This window comes from Schistocerca gregaria, chromosome 3, assembly GCF_023897955.1.
Source record: "Schistocerca gregaria isolate iqSchGreg1 chromosome 3, iqSchGreg1.2, whole genome shotgun sequence".
Taxonomy (NCBI): domain Eukaryota; kingdom Metazoa; phylum Arthropoda; class Insecta; order Orthoptera; family Acrididae; genus Schistocerca; species Schistocerca gregaria.
In genome coordinates, this window is record NC_064922.1 from 387,095,826 (window position 1) to 387,116,553 (window position 20,728).

General features: G+C 43.5%; 1 protein-coding gene across 8 annotated transcripts in view; it reads right to left on the reverse strand.

The window, feature by feature from the left end:
* LOC126354991 (enhancer of filamentation 1) overlaps positions 1-20,728 on the reverse strand; it is a 685,921-nt gene that overhangs the window by 108,290 nt on the left and 556,903 nt on the right. The window contains exon 1 of one of the 8 annotated variants that reach the window (XM_050005095.1): positions 13,628-13,875. The exons of 6 other annotated variants lie outside the window; for them this stretch is intronic. In XM_050005095.1, the coding sequence (XP_049861052.1) occupies positions 13,628-13,636 (9 nt within the window). In that variant the 5' untranslated portion in view covers positions 13,637-13,875. Of the gene's footprint in view, positions 1-13,627; positions 13,876-20,728 lie in introns of those variants that run through there. One more of the 8 variants, XM_050005099.1, reaches the window with a different exon arrangement.

Sequence of the window (20,728 nt, forward strand, 5' to 3'; positions counted from 1 at the left end):
TTCTGGCGTATCACCTGGCGTGATGGTATGGGGTGCCATTGGTTACACGTCTCTGTCACCTCTTGTTCGCATTGACGGCACTTTGAACAGTGGACGTTACATTTCAGATGTGTTACGACCTGTGGCTCTACCCTTCATTCGATCCCTGCGAAACCCTACATTTCAGCAGAATAATGCACGACCGCATGTTGCAGGTCCTGTACGGACCTTTTAAAAATACAAAAAATTTTCGGCTGTTGCCGTGGCCAGCACATTCTTCAGATCTCTCACTAATTGAAAACGTCTGGTCAATGGTGGCCGAGCAACTGGCTCGTCACAATACGCCAGTCACTACTCTTGATGAACTGTGGTATCGTGTTGAAGTTGCATGTGCAGCTGTACCTGTACACGCCATCCAAGCTTTGTTTGACTGAATGCCCAGGCGTATAACGACCGTTGTTACGACCAGAGGTGGTTGTTCTGGGTACTGATTTCTCAGGATCTATGCACCCAAATTGCATGAAAATGTAATCACATGTCAGTTCTGGTATAATATATTTGTCCAATGAATACCTGTTTATCGTCTGCATTTCTTCCTGGTGTAGCAATTTTAATGGCTAGTACTAATGTATTATTTAATCAGATAATGTATTTGGCTCCTTCGAAAAACTATAAGTTGTTCTGAGAATAACGTCGAATATACGACATATGCCCGGAGGGGTCGCCAGAGGATACAGAGGTGTTTTAATTTCCTTAGGACACGTCACCGCAGCGCCGGACACGCAGGCCTTTGAAGCCCTTCCGCCTGCGGGCGGCGTGTCCCTGTCACCGGGATTACTTCACGGCACACGTTTCGCTGCGGCGGCTATCGGGCACCGCCAGGAACACGGCCGCTGGCGACGGCGCCGCCGTCGGTAATCGTCATGGGCGTCACGCCGACTGCCGGGTCGCGCAAAGGCAAGCGCGTGCGTGCGTGCGGTGAGTGCTTGCCGCGCGCCGACAGGAATGCTCGCACCGACATTACCACCTCGACCTTCTTTCCAGCTGCGCCGTCGTCATCGACACATTCCCGTGTCAAATGCCATGTCGATTTTAACTCTGACACTGATACAAGGGAACCTCCCCACCGCACCCCCCTCAGGTTCAGTTATAAGTTGGCACAGTGGATAGGCCTTGAGAAACTGAACACAGATCAATCGAGAAAACAGGAAGATGTTGTGTGGAACTATGAAAAAAATAAGCAAAATATACAAACTGAGTAGTCCATGTGCAAGATAGGCAACATCAAGGATAGTGTGAGCTCAGGAGCGCCGTGGTCCCGTGGTTAGCTTGAGCAGTTGCGCAATGAGAGGTCCTTGGTTCAAGTCTTCCGTCGAGCGAAAAGTTTAATTTTTTATTTGGAGACAATTATCATCTGTCCATCCGTCCGTCCGATGCGAGGTAACTGCGCCGTAGTATGGGGACGCCACACCTAAACAAACATCGAAACACACGACGTCAGTCGACTACAGTGCACGGAAGAGAGAGTATTCCTGCTAACGAGGCTCCCTGGCTGGCAGTTCACTGTTCGCTACTTTGGACGAGAGTGCCTTAAATACGTGAGATGTATTCCGTGGGCAATATGAATCCAGCAAATATAGCTCGCGACTTCAATAACAAGGTCAATCAATATTTACCTGTGGAGGAATCGGTTGACCTATGACCTTGCGATCAAATGTTTTCGGTTCCCATTGGAGAGGAGCTTCCTTTCGTCTACTAATCGCACGGTTTTGCGGTGCGGTCGCAAAACACAGACACTAAACTTACTACAGTGAACAGAGACGTCAATGAACGAACGGACGGGTCATAACTTTGCGAAAACGAAGAAAGTAAACATTTCACCCGGGGGAAGGCTTGAACCAAGGAACGCTCGTTCGACAGCTGCTCACGCAAACCACGGGACCACGGGGCTCCTGAGCTCAGAGAATCCTTGATGTTGCCTAACTTGCGCATGGACTACTCAGTTTGAATATTTTGATTATTTTTTCGTAGTTCCACACAACGTCGTCCTGTTTTCTCGATTGATCTGTGTTCAATTTTTCAAGGCCTATCCACTGTGCCAAAATATAACTAAATCTGAGGGGAATGCGATGGGGAGGTTCCCTTGTCAGGTTTGGTATCTTTACCTCCACAAGGTTCGCGGTCTGTATCTTGTACGGTCAACACTACAATAGTCAACAAAAGAAGTGGCTCGCCTTACTAAGGAACTATGTTACTTGCCATTTAAATTACAACTTCATGAAGGCGGCATGCAACAACTGTAACATTGGTAGGTAGTTACGTTACTGGATATGTACATGTTTCAGTGTAACTACACGAAGTAGGTGGAACTAACGCCATACACACTGATGAGCCAAAATATTATGACCATAGTCCACCGCGACGTTCGATGCACCCTGGTGGCGTTGCAGGGCACTGACGGGGTAGCAAAAGTATATAAGCAAATCTTCGAGAAATAAAGGTAATTTTGGATCGTGTTTTAGTAATTTCTCACTACAATGTCTTTAGAATGTGTTGTAATTACCTAAAATACGCTTAGATAACAAGAGTCACGTGGTACCGATATGCATATATACAGATGGCGGTAATATCGCGTACACAAGGTATACAAAGGGCAGTGGATTGGCGGAGCAACTATTTGTATTCAGGTAATACATGTGAAAACGTCTCCGATGTGGATATGGCTGTACGACGAGAATTGAGTTTGGGAAATCGTTAGGGTATTCAATGTTCCGAGATCCACAGCGTCAAGAGTGTGCCGAGAACACCATATTTCAGGCATTACCTCTCACCACGGACAACGCAATCGCTGATGACCCTCACTTAACGACTGAAAGCAGCGGCGTTCGCGCACAGTGGTCAGTGCTAACAGACGAGCAACACTGCGGTGAAATAACCGCATAAAGCCGGCCACGGTAGCCGAGCGGTTCTGGGCACTTCAGTCCGGAACCGCGCGACTGCTACGGTCGCAGGTTCGAATCCTGCCTCGGGCATGGATGTGTGTGATGTCCTTAGGTTAGTTAGGTTTAAGTAGTTCTAAGTTCTACGAGACTTATGACCTCAGCTGTTGAGTCCCATAGTGCTCAGAGCCATTTGAACCATTTAACCGCATAAAGCAATGCGGGATGTACGACGAACGTATCTGTTAAGACAGCACAGCGAAATTTGGCGTTAATGGACCATGACAGCAGACGAGGGACGCGAGCGCCTTTCCTGAAGCACGGCACCGTCTGTAACGCCTCTCCTGAGCTCGTGATCACGTCGGTTGGACCCTAGACGAGTGGGAAATCGTAGTCTGGGGTCCCGGTTTTGCCAGGTAAGAGGTGATGGTAGGATCTGAGTGCGACGCAAACCCCAAGAAGGCATGGATCGCAGTTGTCAACAAGGCACTGTGCAAGCCGCTGGTGGCTCCATAGCGGTGTGGGCAGTCTTTACATGGAACGAACTGGGTCCTCTGGTCCAACTGAACCAATTGTTAACTGGAAATGGTTAAGTTCAGCTACTTGGATACCATCTGCACACGTTCATGGACTTCGTGTTCCGAAACAACGATGGAAATTTTATGGATGACAATACGCCATGTCATCGGGACGCAATTGTTTGCCATTATACGCCGACCGCGGTGACCGAGCGGCTCTAGACGCTTCATTCCGGAAACACGATGCTGCTACTGTCGCAGATTCGAATCCTGCCTCTGGCATGGACTTGTGTGATGTCCTTATGTTAGTTACGTTTAAGTAGTTCTAAGTCTAGGGGACTGATAACCTCAGATGTTAAGTCCCATAGTGCTTAGAGACATTTGAACCATTTTTTGTTTGCCATTGGTTTGAAGAACATTCTGGACAATTCGAGCGAAGGATTTATGGGACATGATTCAAAACGGTTCAAATGTCTCTGAGCACTATGGGACTTAACATCTGTGGTCATCAGTCCCCTAGAACTTAGAACTACTTAAACCTAACTAACCTAAGGACATCACACACATCCAGGCCCGAGGCAGGATTAGAACCTGCGACCGTAGCGGTCACGCGGTTCCAGACTGAAGCGCCTAGAACCGCACGGCCACATCGGCCGGCTTTATGGGACATAATCGAGAGCTCAGTTCGTGTTCAAAATCCTGCACCAGCAACACTTCCGCAGTTATGGGCAGCTGTAAGGGCTACACTGCTGAATATTTCTGCAGGGGGCTTCCAATGACTCGTGGGTCCACGCCACGTCGAGTTGCTGCACTACACCGGTCAAAAAGACCTCCGACATTATATTTCACTTCTGTTTAGCTCAGGGAATAAATTTATACTGCTCTGTCTGAATGCAGCATATATTCCACAACACATGCTTTCTCAGTATCAGAAGTTTTCGTTTCTGCATCTTCTCTCTGTAAATGAGAAAGAAGGCTGTTTATCACAGTTTCAGCATGCCTTCGAGGAGTAAAGGTAATTTCGTTTTTTTTTCTTTTTTAGTAATTTGAAGGTAGAACGTGTTTGTGTTTGCAATTGATGTAATATGCTAATACCCCTTACATCATCCAGTGAATAACTGTTTATTTCAAAAATGCCTCTGAGCACTATGGGACTTAACATCTATGGTCATCAGTCCCCTAGAACTTAGAACTACTTAAACCAAACTAACCTAAGGACATCACACAACACCCAGCCATCACGAGACAGAGAAAATCCCTGACCCCGCCGGGAATCGAACCCGGGAGTGGGAAGCGAGAACGCTACCGCACGACCACGAGATGCGGGCTTGTTTATTTCATCACGAAAATAAATCGATATAGTTTTTTCGATGTACCATGGGTCTACGTTCGTCAGCGACTTATAGATTCACATTCATGTACCATATTTTTTATTGCATATTGTTGAGTTTTCTGAATACTGCGCATATTTCAGTTACTTTGTAACATGAACAGCATTTCAGAAAATGCATTTCAACCATCAGCTGTTTTACTGTATTTAACCTATGTATCATCTACCGGTTTCGATCATAGACCATATCACTGTATGTAAGATAAAACAGATCCCAATTTGCGATTAAGCTGATGCAAAATCAAGGTTGTCACAGTGAAACCATCCAAACAACTATCATAACCCGTCCGTGAAATACTAACGAACATGTTCGTGAAGAGTGAAGCCTTAGGGTTCCGGGCGATTGCTAAGGGTTCCACGAACGGGAAAAAATATAAATAAGGAAGCATAAAATGCAGCTGGACAAGGACGCCACTATAAAGAAAATAAATTAATGCTCTATGGAGGATATGACACCGGACTAGATGCAATATTTTCTTAAGAAATGAAAAAAAATAATACACCAGGGAAATGGCTCTGAGTGAGTTATAGAACAGACAGCTAGATCGAGAAAGGTACTGAAACTTGGTACATCGAAAGAGAGGATTTCACAAATGAGGAGGTCGGGTAGGGTAGGGAGGCGCGGGGGGGGGGGGGGGGGGGAGGAGGGGAGAAGGATATTACGTACGAACTAAGATAAACATGTCAGCTGTGAAGGACATCACAATAACTATAACTATGTGAGTACTGAGTGACAGGGACTGAAAAAAGGAAAAACATCTCCTTCAGGTAGCATGCTTGCACTTCTTATCAACAGAAAACTGAGATAAAAGATAAAGCAAATTATTTTGAACTGATATAAGAAGGCTTTATCGCATTCCTGCCGGCTCTGAAAGATTATTGCGGTTTCTGATGTCAGACGTTAACACTTGCATCTGAAAAGAAAATCCCTTTGTTTGGTCTTAGTATAAAATACAGTCTATCTGCCTGCAACAGATAGCCACCACCACTTGCTCAACACAATTACAAGATCAAATTGCATCTTTGTTACGGGGGCAATGGTGTTTTGCGAATTAAGTAACTTTTTCCAGCAACGCAACAAAGTACCTCTGTTTCCAAGAAGGTTCATTGAAAGGACGCACCTATAGGGCTATATTGCTTACGTCGGCCCGTTGTTTTATGCTCACCTTTCTGGTGACGGAGAACCAATATGGATTCTGCAGACAACGATCACGTGAAAGCCGGCTCACTCCGTCGTTCCATAAAGCAATCGATACCGTTGCCCATTTTTCTATCACATTCACTTATTACGTTCGATACAGTTTCGTACTGTCGCCTTCTGAGCAAAATATAAGCTTACGATCAGACAAGCTTTCAGTTTGGACTGAATAGTTGCTAGCAAAAAGAACACAGCCTATTACTCTTAACGGAGAGAAATTTTCAGAAGTAAAAGTAACGTCGGGTGCCTATTAAAAGAGTGTTATAGGGCTATTACTTTTCGCAATTTACATAAACTACCTAGAGTTCAGCGTCGGAAATTCAATGAGGCTGTTCGTCTATCAAGCTATGAAGAAGAATCGCAAAGTTAGAAATTTGTAGCGAAATGCAGGAAGACCTGCAAAAGATCGAGGCTTGGCGCAGGGATTATCAGTTGACCATTACCATAAATACACTAACATTATATCGTATAACACGCGCGAAGACCCGTTGTTATATGACATCGTAATTGCATAACAATCACAGAAAATAGCCACATCCTTTAAATATGTGGGAGTAAGAGCCAGTGAGATTTAAAGTGCTCCGACCATATAGTACTAACCGTACAAAAAGTAAAAGACATAAAGTATCGTTGGAAGACTCCTCACGAAGTAGGCCTCTAGTCTACCCACGAGGCAGGTAGCTTACAAAACTCTCGCTCTGGCGATACTTTGATGTTAATCCTCAAACTGTGGCTCTTACCAGATAGGACTGGTAGAGGAAATTAAGAAGATCGAAAGAAGAGCACGTTTCTTGGAAGGTCCGTTAAGGCCGAAAGCATCACGGGGACGGTCGTCTAACTCCAATGGCAGGCACTACAAGAGTGGCGTTGTTATTTACGGTTAAAATTCTGAGAAAAGTCAGCCAAAATAATGCTTTTTCCTATGCATATCTCGCTAAAAGAACATGAAGTTAGAATTAGGGAGATTAAAATCCACACGAAGGTGTATCAACACTGTTCTTCCCGCGCAGGATTCCCACCCAGAACAGGAAAGGGGCCAGCGAGAGTGATATGCAATGTACCCACAGCCACACACCACAAGGCGGCTTGCGGAGAACAGGTGTATTACATCAGATCCGGGGCAAACTTCGTATTGTGACGTCACATCGCTCCACGCATAATCTCACGGGAGTAGGTGGCACTGAACGGTTGAAGGCCGCTGTCGAAACACAGTGCTGATTTGCTTAGCGGCACTTATCGCAAATCCGACAGCTGTTTGTGCTCGGCTAGTATCTGCCTGGCACGCAGACGTTTCCTATTGTCGCTGGCTCTCGATTGCATACTGGTCAAGAAGTTGGGCAGAGTACATTTTGTCTTTTGACATGTACTGACAGCACAGACGGCTAACATGAGTTCCTGATAAACAGATCATCACTTGCGCTTGTGCCCTCTTCACTTACTTTATTTCCAGTTACATACTTGGCCGCAATCAGTAGCACCGCACTGTTATTCTTTTTGTTTTCATATGTGACAGTCGATCGTTTTTTTTTTTCCTGCTTAAGTACGTTATTTGCTACGTCACTCTACTTGCATTTTCCGTTTATATATGGGAAAAGAATCCTAATTTGTTCTAACCTATTTCGTACGATGCAGCAGCTTTTTTGGGTGCTGTTGTCAAACACTGAAAAGACAGCCACGTAAAATATTGTTGCAACACAGAAATAAGGGCAGGGGAAGTTAAATTCAATAAATCTTTATTTGTCCAAATGGCAAGTTTATTAGCTGATATTGCAGGTTTTGATTGTACTAGCAATCATCTGCAGATCTGAAATAGACAGAAGGAACATTTTTCTACCTGCTTACAGTATGTACAGTATAAGAAAAGATGAGAAGCTGACAAAGAGCACAGCATAAAATATCGATACAGAGTCTCCAAATCAAGCCGTATTCGTTAGAATTCTTTTTCAGTGTATAAAAAAAGTTAAACAAGGAGATTCCACATCACCAAATCTATTCTCAAGCAATCCTAGAAGTAGTTTCGAGTCTCCTTAAAATGAAAAAAAAAGAAGAAATACGTTTTGTTGGAACATGTCTCAGTGAACTTTCTTTTCCTACTAGCAGTGTACTGTTTGCCTCTAGTGCGGATCAATTTTAACATTAACTGACGGAGCTCATATAAGCAGGAGAGCAGGCATATAAAACAAATACAAAACTAGAATAGTGAACAACGAACACGGTGTAAATTTAATGTTACACGATAGAACGAGTTGGAGAGTTTTTTTTATTTACAACAGCTGAAATGCCTACATTGAGAGTAAAAGAAATGAACGGAAGAGTGAAAATGGTCACGACTACTTTTAGTGAGTGAATTTGATAGTTTTCAACTAGAAAACTGCTATGTATCTGAGCCAGGAAGTGCACATTCGGTATGCGTTACCAGTTTTGACTTACACTGAGATGAAAAAAGTCATAGATAACCCCTAATATCGTGCCGGGCCTCCTTTTGCCCGGCGTAGTTCGTGGACTCAACAAGTCGTTGGAAGTCCATTGCAGAAATAATGAGCCATGCTGCCTCTATAGTTCTGCATAATTGCGAAAGTGTTGTCAGTGCAGGGTTTAGTGCACGAACCGACCTCTCGATTATGTCCCATAAAATGTTCGATGGAATTCATGCTGGGTGATCTGGGTGACTAAACCATTCGTTCAAATTATTCAGTATGGTCTTCAAACCAGTCGCTAACAATTGTGTCTCGATGACACGGCGCACTGTCATCCATAAAAAGTTCCCTCGTTTGAGAACATGAAGTTCATGAATGGCTGCAAATGGTCTTCAAGTAGCCGAACAGAACCATTTTCAGTCAATGATCGGTTCACTTGGACCAGGGGGCCCAGTTCATTCCATGTAAACACAGTTCACGCCATTGTGGAGCCACCGCCAACTTACAGAGTGTCTTCTGGACAATTTGGGTCCATAGCTTCGAGGAGCCTGCGCCATACTTGAATCCTATCACCACCTAAAATCGGGACTATTCTGACCAGGCGAGGTTTACCAATCGTCTAATGTCCAACCAATATGGTGACGAGCCGAGGAAAGGCGCTGCAAGAGACGTCGTGCAGTTAAGAAAGACAATCATGTCGGTCGTCTGCTGCCATTGCCCATTTCGTCATACTGTCTTTACGGATACGTTCGTCGTACGTCCCACATTAATTTCTGAGGTTCTTTCACACAGTGCTGCTTGTCTGTTAGCACTGCAACTACGAAAACGTCGCTGCTCTCGGTCGTTAGGAGAAGACCGTCGGCCACTGTGTTGTCCGTGGTAAGAAATTAAAATTTGGTAATCTCGGCCCACAATGGATCTATGGTTCTCGGAATATTGAATTTCGTAATTATTTCCGAAATGAAATGTCCCATGCGTCTAGCTCCAACTACCGAAGTCCTAACTCCCGTCGTGAGGCCACAATCACGTCGGAGACCTTTACAAATGAACCACCTGACAGGTCCGCCGATGTGCTGTCTTTTTATACCTTGTGTACACGATACTGCCGCCATCTGTATATGTGCATAGTGCCAAGCCATGACTTTTGTCACCTCAGTGTATGACAATGTGACATGGATTTATTAATGTGAAAACCGAGGGCTTCTCAGCGGGCAATGGAGAAATGACAGTAAACAGTAGACTAGATGTACTGAATGGAGCAGAAATGGCTGTAATGAAAATGAAGTCGTGGTGGGTGACATATAACCAAGCGAACGGATGGTACTTGGAGCACGGGAGTTCTTTGCTCGTTCCCAACCAACTTACTTAAACGATCAGGCCCAGAGGAACGCGTGACACAGTTAGGGCTCTCCATCCGCTTCTCTCTTCTACTATCTCTCTCAAACACTCTTTCTAGACTGGTCTGATGCCTGATAGGGTCCAGTCTACTGGATCTTTTGGCCATCTAGTCTGTATCAATCTCACTACAAGTCCAGCCCATTCGAGGCTTTTTCTCTTAAGCACTGTAACGATGTTGGCTTCTTGTGTAGCTCTTCTAGTTCTGTATCGTTGCGAATTTCCACTCTCCTGTAGTTGGATCCCAACCTGCCCCACGTATTTTCCTGAAGACCTTACTCTCAAATACAAGCAGTCGATTGAGGTCTTGTGTTCCACTGCTCCAGGTTTGACAATCATTTAGTTCCACTAGCAGTATCAATGTTTTATAAAGTCTTAGTGGTAGTTATTGAGAAATATTTCTACATTTTAATACAAAGTTTAGAGAGTAATACAGGTAGCACATGCTTCCCACCTGCAGTCTCGCCTCATTCTTTGCTTCAATTGACGTTACTTCAGAAAAAAAAAACTGATCCAAGATATTTGAATTCTTTCACATACTTATACCTGTCACAGTTCGCTGTCAGATCTTCGGAGTTATGGAGATTTCTTTTTATGGCCACGTGCTCAGTCTTTTCAATACTAATTTACAGCCCAGCTCTCGGAGACACTAATACCTAGGTCTGAATACTTCTTTTCACCTATTCTTATTAGAGAAATGTCATCTGAATAGACCAGATATGTCATATTTTCATCATAGATTTGAACACCCTGAAAATTCTCTTTGTTGATTTCCCATATCACCTTTTCGAGAGACAGATTGAAAAGGGTAGGTGATAATCCATTTCCTTGTCTTAATCCTGTTTACACTTGGAAAACTTCCCTTCATCATGTCAAATTCTATAATGGTTTTAATCATACGGAGATCCCAACAGATGAGAGAATATCGATTAAAACGACGTAATGGAAGATGGGTAGAAAACAACCATGTAAGAGTAACGTGGATGAATTAGCTGAAGACGGAGTTCTTCGAAAAGTCTAGAAAAGACATTTATGTAATCATATAAAATCAAAATATGATGTTTACTAATTGCTACCACATACTCGTACATTTTCGTCTGGGCACTCAAAAATTACTTGCCACAAGCTGGGTCATCATTCAGACGGATGACACACATAGTTTTCAAAGAAATCTAGCGAAATGGTGCAGCTTTTAACAACTGGGATCGTATTTGAAATAAAAAGAGTCCAAATCTTCGTTGTTCCATTTTTACTTAGTTTTCCGCGCGTTTCCCAATTTCACTTGAGGTTTTTCCTTCATCCAGGCCTAGCCGTATTTCTTCCCATATCCTTGAGAAACCGCGCAACTGCCTTGGCTCCAGCGATTCTTATGTCGACGGAAAGTTCAGCTCTAAGCTTCCTGCAGCTGATGGGGCTGCAATACATTTCAGATCCGTAATTATGGAAATATCGACTCCCGGCTAGAGGCTGACTATAGGTACACCTGCAACTAGGAGATATCAAAACTGATTGTGGTGTTTCGCTGAATCACTCAAGGCTACGTGGGCAGACTTTGGATAGCGGTACGTGACAGCCGGCGCGTCTGATGATTACGCTCGTGGAATAACAAAGCCAAATAAGTGCGCCTGAGATAAGAGAAATGCACACGGGAAGACGCAATGAATTTATATTACGTCATCTTCAGTTCTTGACTGTACAGCGAAAATTCCAGCAGCTCTATGAGTGAACTCACCTTTCTGTAAAAGTAAAATAAAAAGGCATGCCAACACTCTAATCTTTTTTTTTTCAATTTGGCACGTTGGATAGACAAATGGTAGAGTTGTTTCGAATGTCATTGAACCAATTCCTACACATCGTTATTTCAAAGTGTTACGATCGATTTTCTTCTGACATATTCATATCTTTTAGGAACTGTTTCTTTTAGGATCATGGGCTATCTGTCGACCTTTAAACCATATTTTCAATACGAAACGAACAGATGCAGATTGAGGAGATTTGACAATTTAGTCGTTAAGCCTATTTAACGGAAATTTCGTTTTTCGAATGCGAAAATATATTTTTGACGCCGACCCACATAGGGAGAAACTATCATCATAATAAAATAAGGGAAATCACAGCTCGCACGGAAGGATATAGATGCTGGTTTTTCTCGCGCACCTTTCGAAATTGGAATAACAGAGAATTATCACTTAACGGTGATTTGCAGAGACGTAGATGTATACGTAAATTGTGCGAATATATAGCATATGGTACAGGGACTTAAGCTCGTATGCTTGTCTTTATAGGAAAATATGACAGTTCTCACTGTCCCGGCGATCCCGAGAATTATGGGTTTCATGTATAAAATATCAAAATGCAAGCTTTGAGTTGTGCTGCTCAATTTTTTAAAATTAATTTAGGTTAGTATTGATATTTTGATCGACAAAGTTGTTCTAGCGTGACGTGATGTTACAAACACTATTCTGCAGCGAAAAGAGCGTCTTTTCCGCTCAGCGGACGCGATGTTTTGAAACTGTTGTGTCACACTGACTGACAACCAGTCATTTAGCCTTCGAATTCTGCTGCGCGAACATAATTAACTCTGACTCCACAATCAGATTTTTTTTTTTTTCGCGCGATACGGCTCGTCTTTCAACAAAATATCTTTTCCCCGACAAGTTGCGTTTCAACTCACCTTTTTCTCGTACTATTCTAAATAGGGGTATTCAGAATGCATTAACGAAAATAAAACTGAACTTATGAAGGGTACGCTTTTATTTGTTGCATGCGCTTTAGGTATCTTTCAGTGAACGCTCGTAATGAAGAAAACTGAGTTAAAGCAATACAGATGACACGGTGAAACTGCGAAAACTTGTTATTAGGGATAGAATGTTAATAATGAAAAACATTGTCATTGATTATTTTCTTTCATTTGATGTACTTAATGTTTTACATATTAATACCCATTTTCAATTGTAATTCGTAACGTAAGCACACACATACCACGAACATCTTCATAACATCATAACTGGTTCAAAATACGAAAACTATGTTTTACGTAGGAAAGACTGCTGAAAGGTCGCCGGTTTTTCGATATCTGGATAATATCGATAAATTTTATTTACCATATACTGAAACTTTTTAGTGGTAATATGCACAGTAGTGACAGTCAATTGATTACGAAAGGTTGGGTATAATAACAAAGTTCTCCGTTTCGCAAAAGTAGCACAAAAACTTGCGACAGTTTCACCAACACTGCCACGGACATATTACTTAATGATAGAACACCATTACACAAAAATATTGGTTTCGTTGATGTCTTTTTTTTTTTATCCTGAAATGTACGAGAAGCACTCACACGGAAAATAATGTGGCAACAGATTGATCTACATCATAACTCTAAGATACACGTTCTTGTGTAAAGCACGTTTCGTCATGTACAACTAAACCCGCGAAATAAATTCAGAGAAGATGTATTATACAATAGACAAATCTCCGACGAGTATTAACAGCGACTGTTACGTACTTATATCGGACATCAAGTATGAAAAATGCAAAGGGGAATGGACGGCAATTCATAACGCTCTCCCAATACAAAGACATCGCCATCGGTGCTGTGAAAATTACCGACAAGCGCTGTTCTTGTCACACAAATGTAATGGAGAGTAGTGACATAACAGCTAACCATCTGGTGTAATCTTAATTTGCGAACAGAAGAACGAGCGAAGCGAAACAGCGCCACGCACTCCCGGCCGAGTCATAGAAACGGTATGCTGCTCAGTAGAACTGCAGCAACAGAAGCTGTTACTTACGTATTTCATCTCGTTCGATCAGTGCGACACCTGTGCTGCCTGGAAGTCGATGCGTCGAGCATAACACAAAACTCACTGGCCGCCTAGCAACGCGCACACGAGTTTCGCTCCTACAGGTGAGCTAGCGCGCATGTGCACCGCGCAGCACTTCACAGCACACTGGTAACGCCGGCGCGTTCGCCGCCAGACTGGCTTTGCCCGGCCGAGTCCGCACACGACAGCAGCAGCGGCTCACACACACACACACAGATAGCGGCCGCGCTGACGTGTGTAGCTGCGCCAGCGGCCTCGCCGAGCAGAGCGGCCGCAGTCGGCAGTCGCAGCCGGTGACGCGGCGCGTCCACAATGCTGACTGCGGCGGTATTTTTAGTGCGAGGCGTAGCGAGGAACGGGTTCTTCTGCCCTCCGGCCAAGTCACACTCACTCCAGCATCCGAACGAGCCTCCAGGCAGTTTGGCGCCGCGCTGCCGCGTTATTTTGGAACCGCACCGCAGCTCGGCAAGAAACAATAGTCTCCACGAACCGCAGGAGCACAGTATCTTCAGCTACATCTCCCACGTAGACGGCAGAGCCCTCTTTTTGTGAGCTTGCCCTTAAAGCCGTCCATCATTAGGTCATTAGGGACAATGGAGTAGCTAAGCAGGATAAACCTGACAGAACGCAACACTCCAAGCCTTGATGGATTCCAACCACCTGTCATCTTGCTTCAGTGATTTGGGGGGGCTGTGACTGTCACAACTTTTTACTTGTTTTGACAAGCTAGTTCCACTGATCTGTGGCACACAGAGTATCGGGAAGCGGGGTGAAGCAATTTGCCACACTCATCTCACTGGAGGTTCGGTAAATTAACACCTCCCTCTTCCAGCGCTCTCTCTCTCTCTCTCTCTCTCTCTCTCTCTCTCTCACACACACACACACACACACACACACATACACGCAAGCGCGGGAAGACGGGGAGAGAGACAGAGAGAAACATGCGTTCATGAAGTTATATCCCAGCAAGGCAATACTTATCCATATATTGCAAGGAATGTACAGTGTTTCTTTGCTGATCTGCCCATCCAACTCAGAAAAAAAATTGTTCAAATGGCTCTGAGCACTATGGGACTCAACATCTGAGGTCATCAGTCCCCTAGAACTTAGAACTACTTAAACCTAACTAACCTAAGGACATCACACACATTCATGCCGTAGGCAGGATTCGAACCTGCGACCGCAGCGGTCCCGCAGTTCCAGACTGAACCGCCTAGAACTGCTCGGCCACAAAGCCGGCTCCAACTCAGAAGACAATCACTGAAGATGTCTGTTACTTAACTGGCAGTCGTGGCTCATGATATTCGTCCCGTAGCAAATATACTTGAATATCCAGACTCGGGTTCAACACTCTCCTGAAACGTCAGTGCCCATGAACGGATTCAGAACACGTTTGACGCGAACCAAGGAAACTAGACATTCTCACCTTATTGCAGCTTCACCAATGCCGAATTATTGATACTTAAATTTATTTTCTGTTTTTTTACATCATTTTTTTTCATCGGTCCCGGTTATTCATCCACAATTTTCACAGCTTTTTATTCGTCACTTGACAAGTGAATCCTGCGTAGACTATCTTCATTCATTCCTGAGTGGAATGCCTCGTTCACTGTTTGTAGCGTATCTTTAATCAAGAGAATTCTACAAAGACAACTATCCATTACCAGAAGTCCCATGTTTCACTATAAGTGGCCCTTCAGTTGATGGCATGAAGCGCACATTAGAAAAAACTATAAATAAATCTTCCAAGAAGAGGATTATCTCCCGAATGATGAAGAACATACCTGACACGCATACCTAGCCTGGTTCACACCGCTATTTGGATTACAAGCATTAGAAAACGGTAAGGAGAGGATGGAGATTGCGCGACTGCTACGGTCGCAGGTTCGAATTCTGCCTCGGGCATGGATGTGTGTGATGTCCTTAGGTTAGTTAGGTTTAATTAGTTCTAAGTTCTAGGGGACTGATGACCACAGATGTTAAGTCCCATAGTGCCCAGAGCCATTTGAACCATTTTTTTTTTAGGATGGAGATCCTAAAATGTAGTGAGAAAGAAATGGTCTGAAAGTTAAGCGCCGAATAAGAGCAGGAACAAGTCTCCGTAAAAATTACAAGAACTTACCCCAGTCAAGGACATGATGGTGGTGCATGCATCAACTGTTACATGATGATACAGCACAATAGCGAAACATTGCGAAAAATAATGAATAATACGAAGTGCACAAGCCGATAAGGCTTTGTGCATACAGAACTCTCCTCCCGAACAGGCCATGAAGGCCCAACGTTGCCTACCGGCCGCCGTGTCATCCTCACCACATGCGTCACTGGATGCGGATATGGAGGGGCACATCGTCAGCACACCGCTCTCCCGGCCGTATGTCAGTTTCCGAGACCGGAGCCGATACTTCTCAATCAAGTGGCTCCTCAGTTTGCCTCACAAGGGCTGAGTGCACCCCGCTTGCCAGCAGCGCTCGGCACACCGGACGGTCACCCATCCAAGTGCTAGCCCAGCCCGACAGCGCTTAACTTCGGTGATCTGACGATAACCGGTGTTACCAATGCGGCAAGACCGTTGGCTTCGTGCATACAAGGTGAACATTAATAAAACTGACAAAATGCACGGACCGATTCCTGACTGGAAATGGGGTAATGAAAGGCCCAGTGAACATCTGTTCGGAAACGCACCGTTGCCACGGTGGATGGCAGCGTACTGTAAGCAACAGAATGGTCCGCCATTCATATCGGGAACAAACCGAAATGGTGTTTGAGTGCGGCCGAGCAGACGGAAACGGTGGCTATTCCAAAATAAGTAAATGTCATACAATATTTCACGCCCTTTTTCGGCGTTCGTGTGATCGTGAATCCTTTCAGGCAGATGAACGTGCAGGGAAGCGGCGGAATGTGCGTACACCAGAGTTGGAGGACCGGGTTCTGCAGGATATTGAGAATAACCTCAGTTGAAGCTCCAGGCAAGTGACCCACCAACACGGTGTAAGCCAAAGTACAATTAAGCGTATCCTGCATGACAGCTGCTACTATCTATAATACCTGCAGTCCCATGGAGACCACTTTGAATATCTGTTGTGACGTGGAGACTTTGCAGCACTTTACTGTGTTTCGGGACGATTTGTTGACCATTTCCGGACATACATTCATATCACCTTTTTTTCTCCATTTCCAGTTAGGAATCTGTCCCTGCAGTTTGTCGGTTTTATTAATGTTCATACTGTATAAATGAAAATATTAATTTTTTGTGGTTATTTAGAAACGAAGAAATTAATAGAAACGCAGTCCTGTCAGAGCCTGAGGCTCACGATTCCGTCTGTAAAAAAAAAGTAAAATAAAAAAATAAAAAAATAAAAAACAGGTACAACATTCTTATGGATGCGTGACCGTCACATTTTGTAAACTACTTTTAATATTTTACGACGTCTCAGATAACAGTTTCGCTTGATATACCTGTGGCAGAAGTGGAACATATTGTAAATGAAGAACCAAAAAAATCCCACCATATCCGATTACAGGTTTAGCGGTAAGTTTCTACAGACCATCACATCGTACACTGGACTAGCATTCTCGGGGATGACGGTTCAGATCCCCGTCCGCTTCCCAGATTTGCGTTTTCCGTCAACAGCTATAGGAAAGAACAGGTCTAATATCTTTCCTTGTCATTGCGCCATCTGACGTTGCGCCTGGTCCAATGACCTTGTCGTAGACGAAACCTTATTCCTTGGACTACCTTTATTTTCCGTGACATATTTTCAATATTTAGTCGTAATACCGTGAAGCGATGTAAATTCGGTTTTAGAGAGACCGAACGAAGACTTGGATTCGTTCAAATGGTTCAAATGGCTCTGAGCACTGTGGGACTTAACATCTGAGATCATCAGTCCCCTAGAACTTAGAACTACTTAAACCTAACTAATCTAAGGACAACACACACATCCATACCCGAGCTAGGATTCGAACCTGCGATCGCAGCAGCGCGGTTCCGGACTGAAGCGTCTAGAGCCGCTCGGCTACAACGGCCAGCTACTTGGATTCGTTGACAGGTTTTTGATCAAGTACGGAACATCTGAAAAGACTCGAGTGCAACCACTTCTAGAGCATTCCATATCAAGTAGACATGATGCCATATTTCAAATGAGTTCAGAGAAGCGCTGTTAGATTCATGTCAGCGCAGCTCATATGACAGTATAATGCAGACGTCCAGTGACCTTAAATGAGAAGTTCCGTGGAAGGCGACGCGTTTCTAGCAAAAGCTTGTCGGGTAAATTTAGAGAACAGATATTCGAGAAAACGTGTGCTACAGTTCTGCTACCTCTGTCTTATAATCCGCTTAGGGACCGTGAGAAAGAGATAAGAGAGATAAATGCGTGCACCAGCCCTGCTGTTGTTGTGATCTTCAGCCCGAAGTCTGATATGATGCAACTCTCCACGGTAATCTATCCAGTACATCACTGTTAATCTTTGCGCAACCACTGCAACCTACATCCATTTGAATCTGCTTACTATATTCAAACCTTGGTTCACAATCACCCAATACGATTTTTACCCTCCCCCTTCCTCACAGCTTCCTCAAATACCGGATCAGCTATTCCTTCATGCCTTCAGAAACGTCCTATCAAGCTATCCCCTCCTTTAGTCCCGTTGTGTCATTTTTTTTTGTTTCCACGATTTCACACCTCTTCATTATTTATCGGAGTTAGCCATATTATGTAAGGCACTCTTCTGCAGAATCATATTTCTAAAGCTTCAGCTTCTTTTCTGTATTTACTGCTTATCGTTCGCACTTCTTCAGAAAAATATCCACTTTATAACACTCACCCATTGTGTCCTAGGAGGAACGGTAATATTCATCGACATGACAGGAATAAAGTACAGTAAGAATGGGCTCTATAATTCATACCTTAAGAGCTATGAGCAATTTCCATCTTCGATTCTGTGAAACAAATATCTTGTACTGCAAGCTCTTTCCATTCAACAGTCTGAGAGGTGGTAATATGGACCAAAACGAAACAAAGGGCAACAAAAACGAGCACTATAGTCCATACCTTAAGAGCTATGGCACTTGTTCATCTTCGCGGTTGTGAAACAAAAGAATGGTTCAAATGGCTCTGAGTACTATGAGACTTAACTTCTGAGGTCATCAGTCCCCTAGAACTTAGAACTACTTAAACCTAACTAACCTGAGGACATCACACACATCCATGTCTGAGGCAGGATTCGAACCTGCGACAGTAGCGGCCGCGCGGTTCCAGACTGTAGAGCCTAGAACCGCTCGGCCACCGCAGCCGACCGTTGTGAAACACATCTCTTCTACTGAAAAAGTGCTTACAACTCATAAAGGAACATTTTAAAGCCCATATTCATTAGACTATTTTTTCTTGTTTTGGTTCCTTCTACCTCCTCATTATAGGAACCGAAAACTGGCTAAAGTCGGAGATCAAATTCTGCCGAAATTTTTACAGAGGCGCAAACCGTGTTCAGAATGGATAGATTAAATAAAGTAGGTGGTGGTGTGTTTGCAAATTTTGGTGATAATAATCTCAGTAAATTAGCTTACTATGCCTTCTTTCCTTCACTGCTTTCGTATGGTATCATATTCTGGGGTAATTCATCGTTGAGTAGAAAAGTATTCATTGCTCAAAAAAGTGTAATCAGAATAATTGCTGGAGCCCACCCACGGTCATCCTGCAGACATCTATTTAAGGATCTAGGGATCCTCACAGTATATATATTCACTTATGAAATTTGTTGTTAATAATCCTACCCAGTTCAAAAATAATAGCAGCGTGCATAGCTATAACATCAGGAGAAAGGATGATCTTCACTATGCAGCGTTAAATCTGACTTTGGCACAGAAAGGGGTAAATTATGCTGCCACAAAAGTCTTTGGTCACCAACCAAACAGCATCAAAAGCCTGACAGATAATCAACCAACATTTAAAAATAAATTAAAAGAATTTCTAGATGACAACTCCTACTCATTGGCTGAAGTTTTAGATATAAATTAAGGGATGGAAAAAAACTAACTTAAGCATTAGTGTCATGCAATATTTTGTGTAATGTAACATCTTGTACAGACATCTTTCATTAACCTGACACGTTCCACATCATTACGAAGTGTCGTATTCATGATCTATGGAACAAGTATTAATCTAATCTAATCTAATCTGTTGGTAGTAGTTTGAAATAGATAATTCCTGCGAATTACTATGGCTAGAGGTTATACTCAACAGTCGTACCATAATAATAATTGGCTCCTTCTACCGACCCCCCGACTCAGATGATATAATAGCTGACCGCTTCAAAGAAAATATGAATCTCATGACAAATGAGTAAGTTCCCGGGTTCGATTCCCGGCGGGGTCAGGGATTTTGTCTGCCTCGTGATGGCTGGGTGTTGTGTGATGTCCTTAGGTTAGTTAGGTTTAAGTAGTTCTATGTTCTAGGGGAGAGATGACCATAGATGTTAAGTCCCATAGTGCTCAGAGCCATTTGAACCATTTGAACAAATAAGTACCCCACTCGTACAGTTATAATTGGTGGAGACTTCAATCTACCCTCGTTTTGTTGGCGAAAATACATGGTCAAAGCCGTTGGTAGACAGAAAACATCTTCCGAAGTTGTACTTAATGTTTTCTCTGAGAACTACTTTGAACAATTAGTTAATGAGCCCATACGAATTGTAAATGGTTGCGAAAACAAACTTGACCTCTTAGCCACAAATAATCCTGATCTAATAGAGAGCGTCGTGACGGATACAGGGATTAGTGAACACAAGGTCATTGTAGAGAGGCTCAAAACCATATCAACCAAAACCACTAAAAATAGAGGCAAAATATATCTATTTAAAACAATAGATAAAAATTTGCTTGATGCCTTCCTAAGAGAGAGTCTCCATTCCTTCCAAGCTAATTATGTAAGTGTAGACCAGATATGGCTCAAATTCAAAGATACAGTATCGACAGCAATATATAGATTTATACCACATAAGTTAATAAGAGATGGGACTAATCCATCATGGTACATAAAACGTCAGAACACTGTTGCAGAATGCAAATTC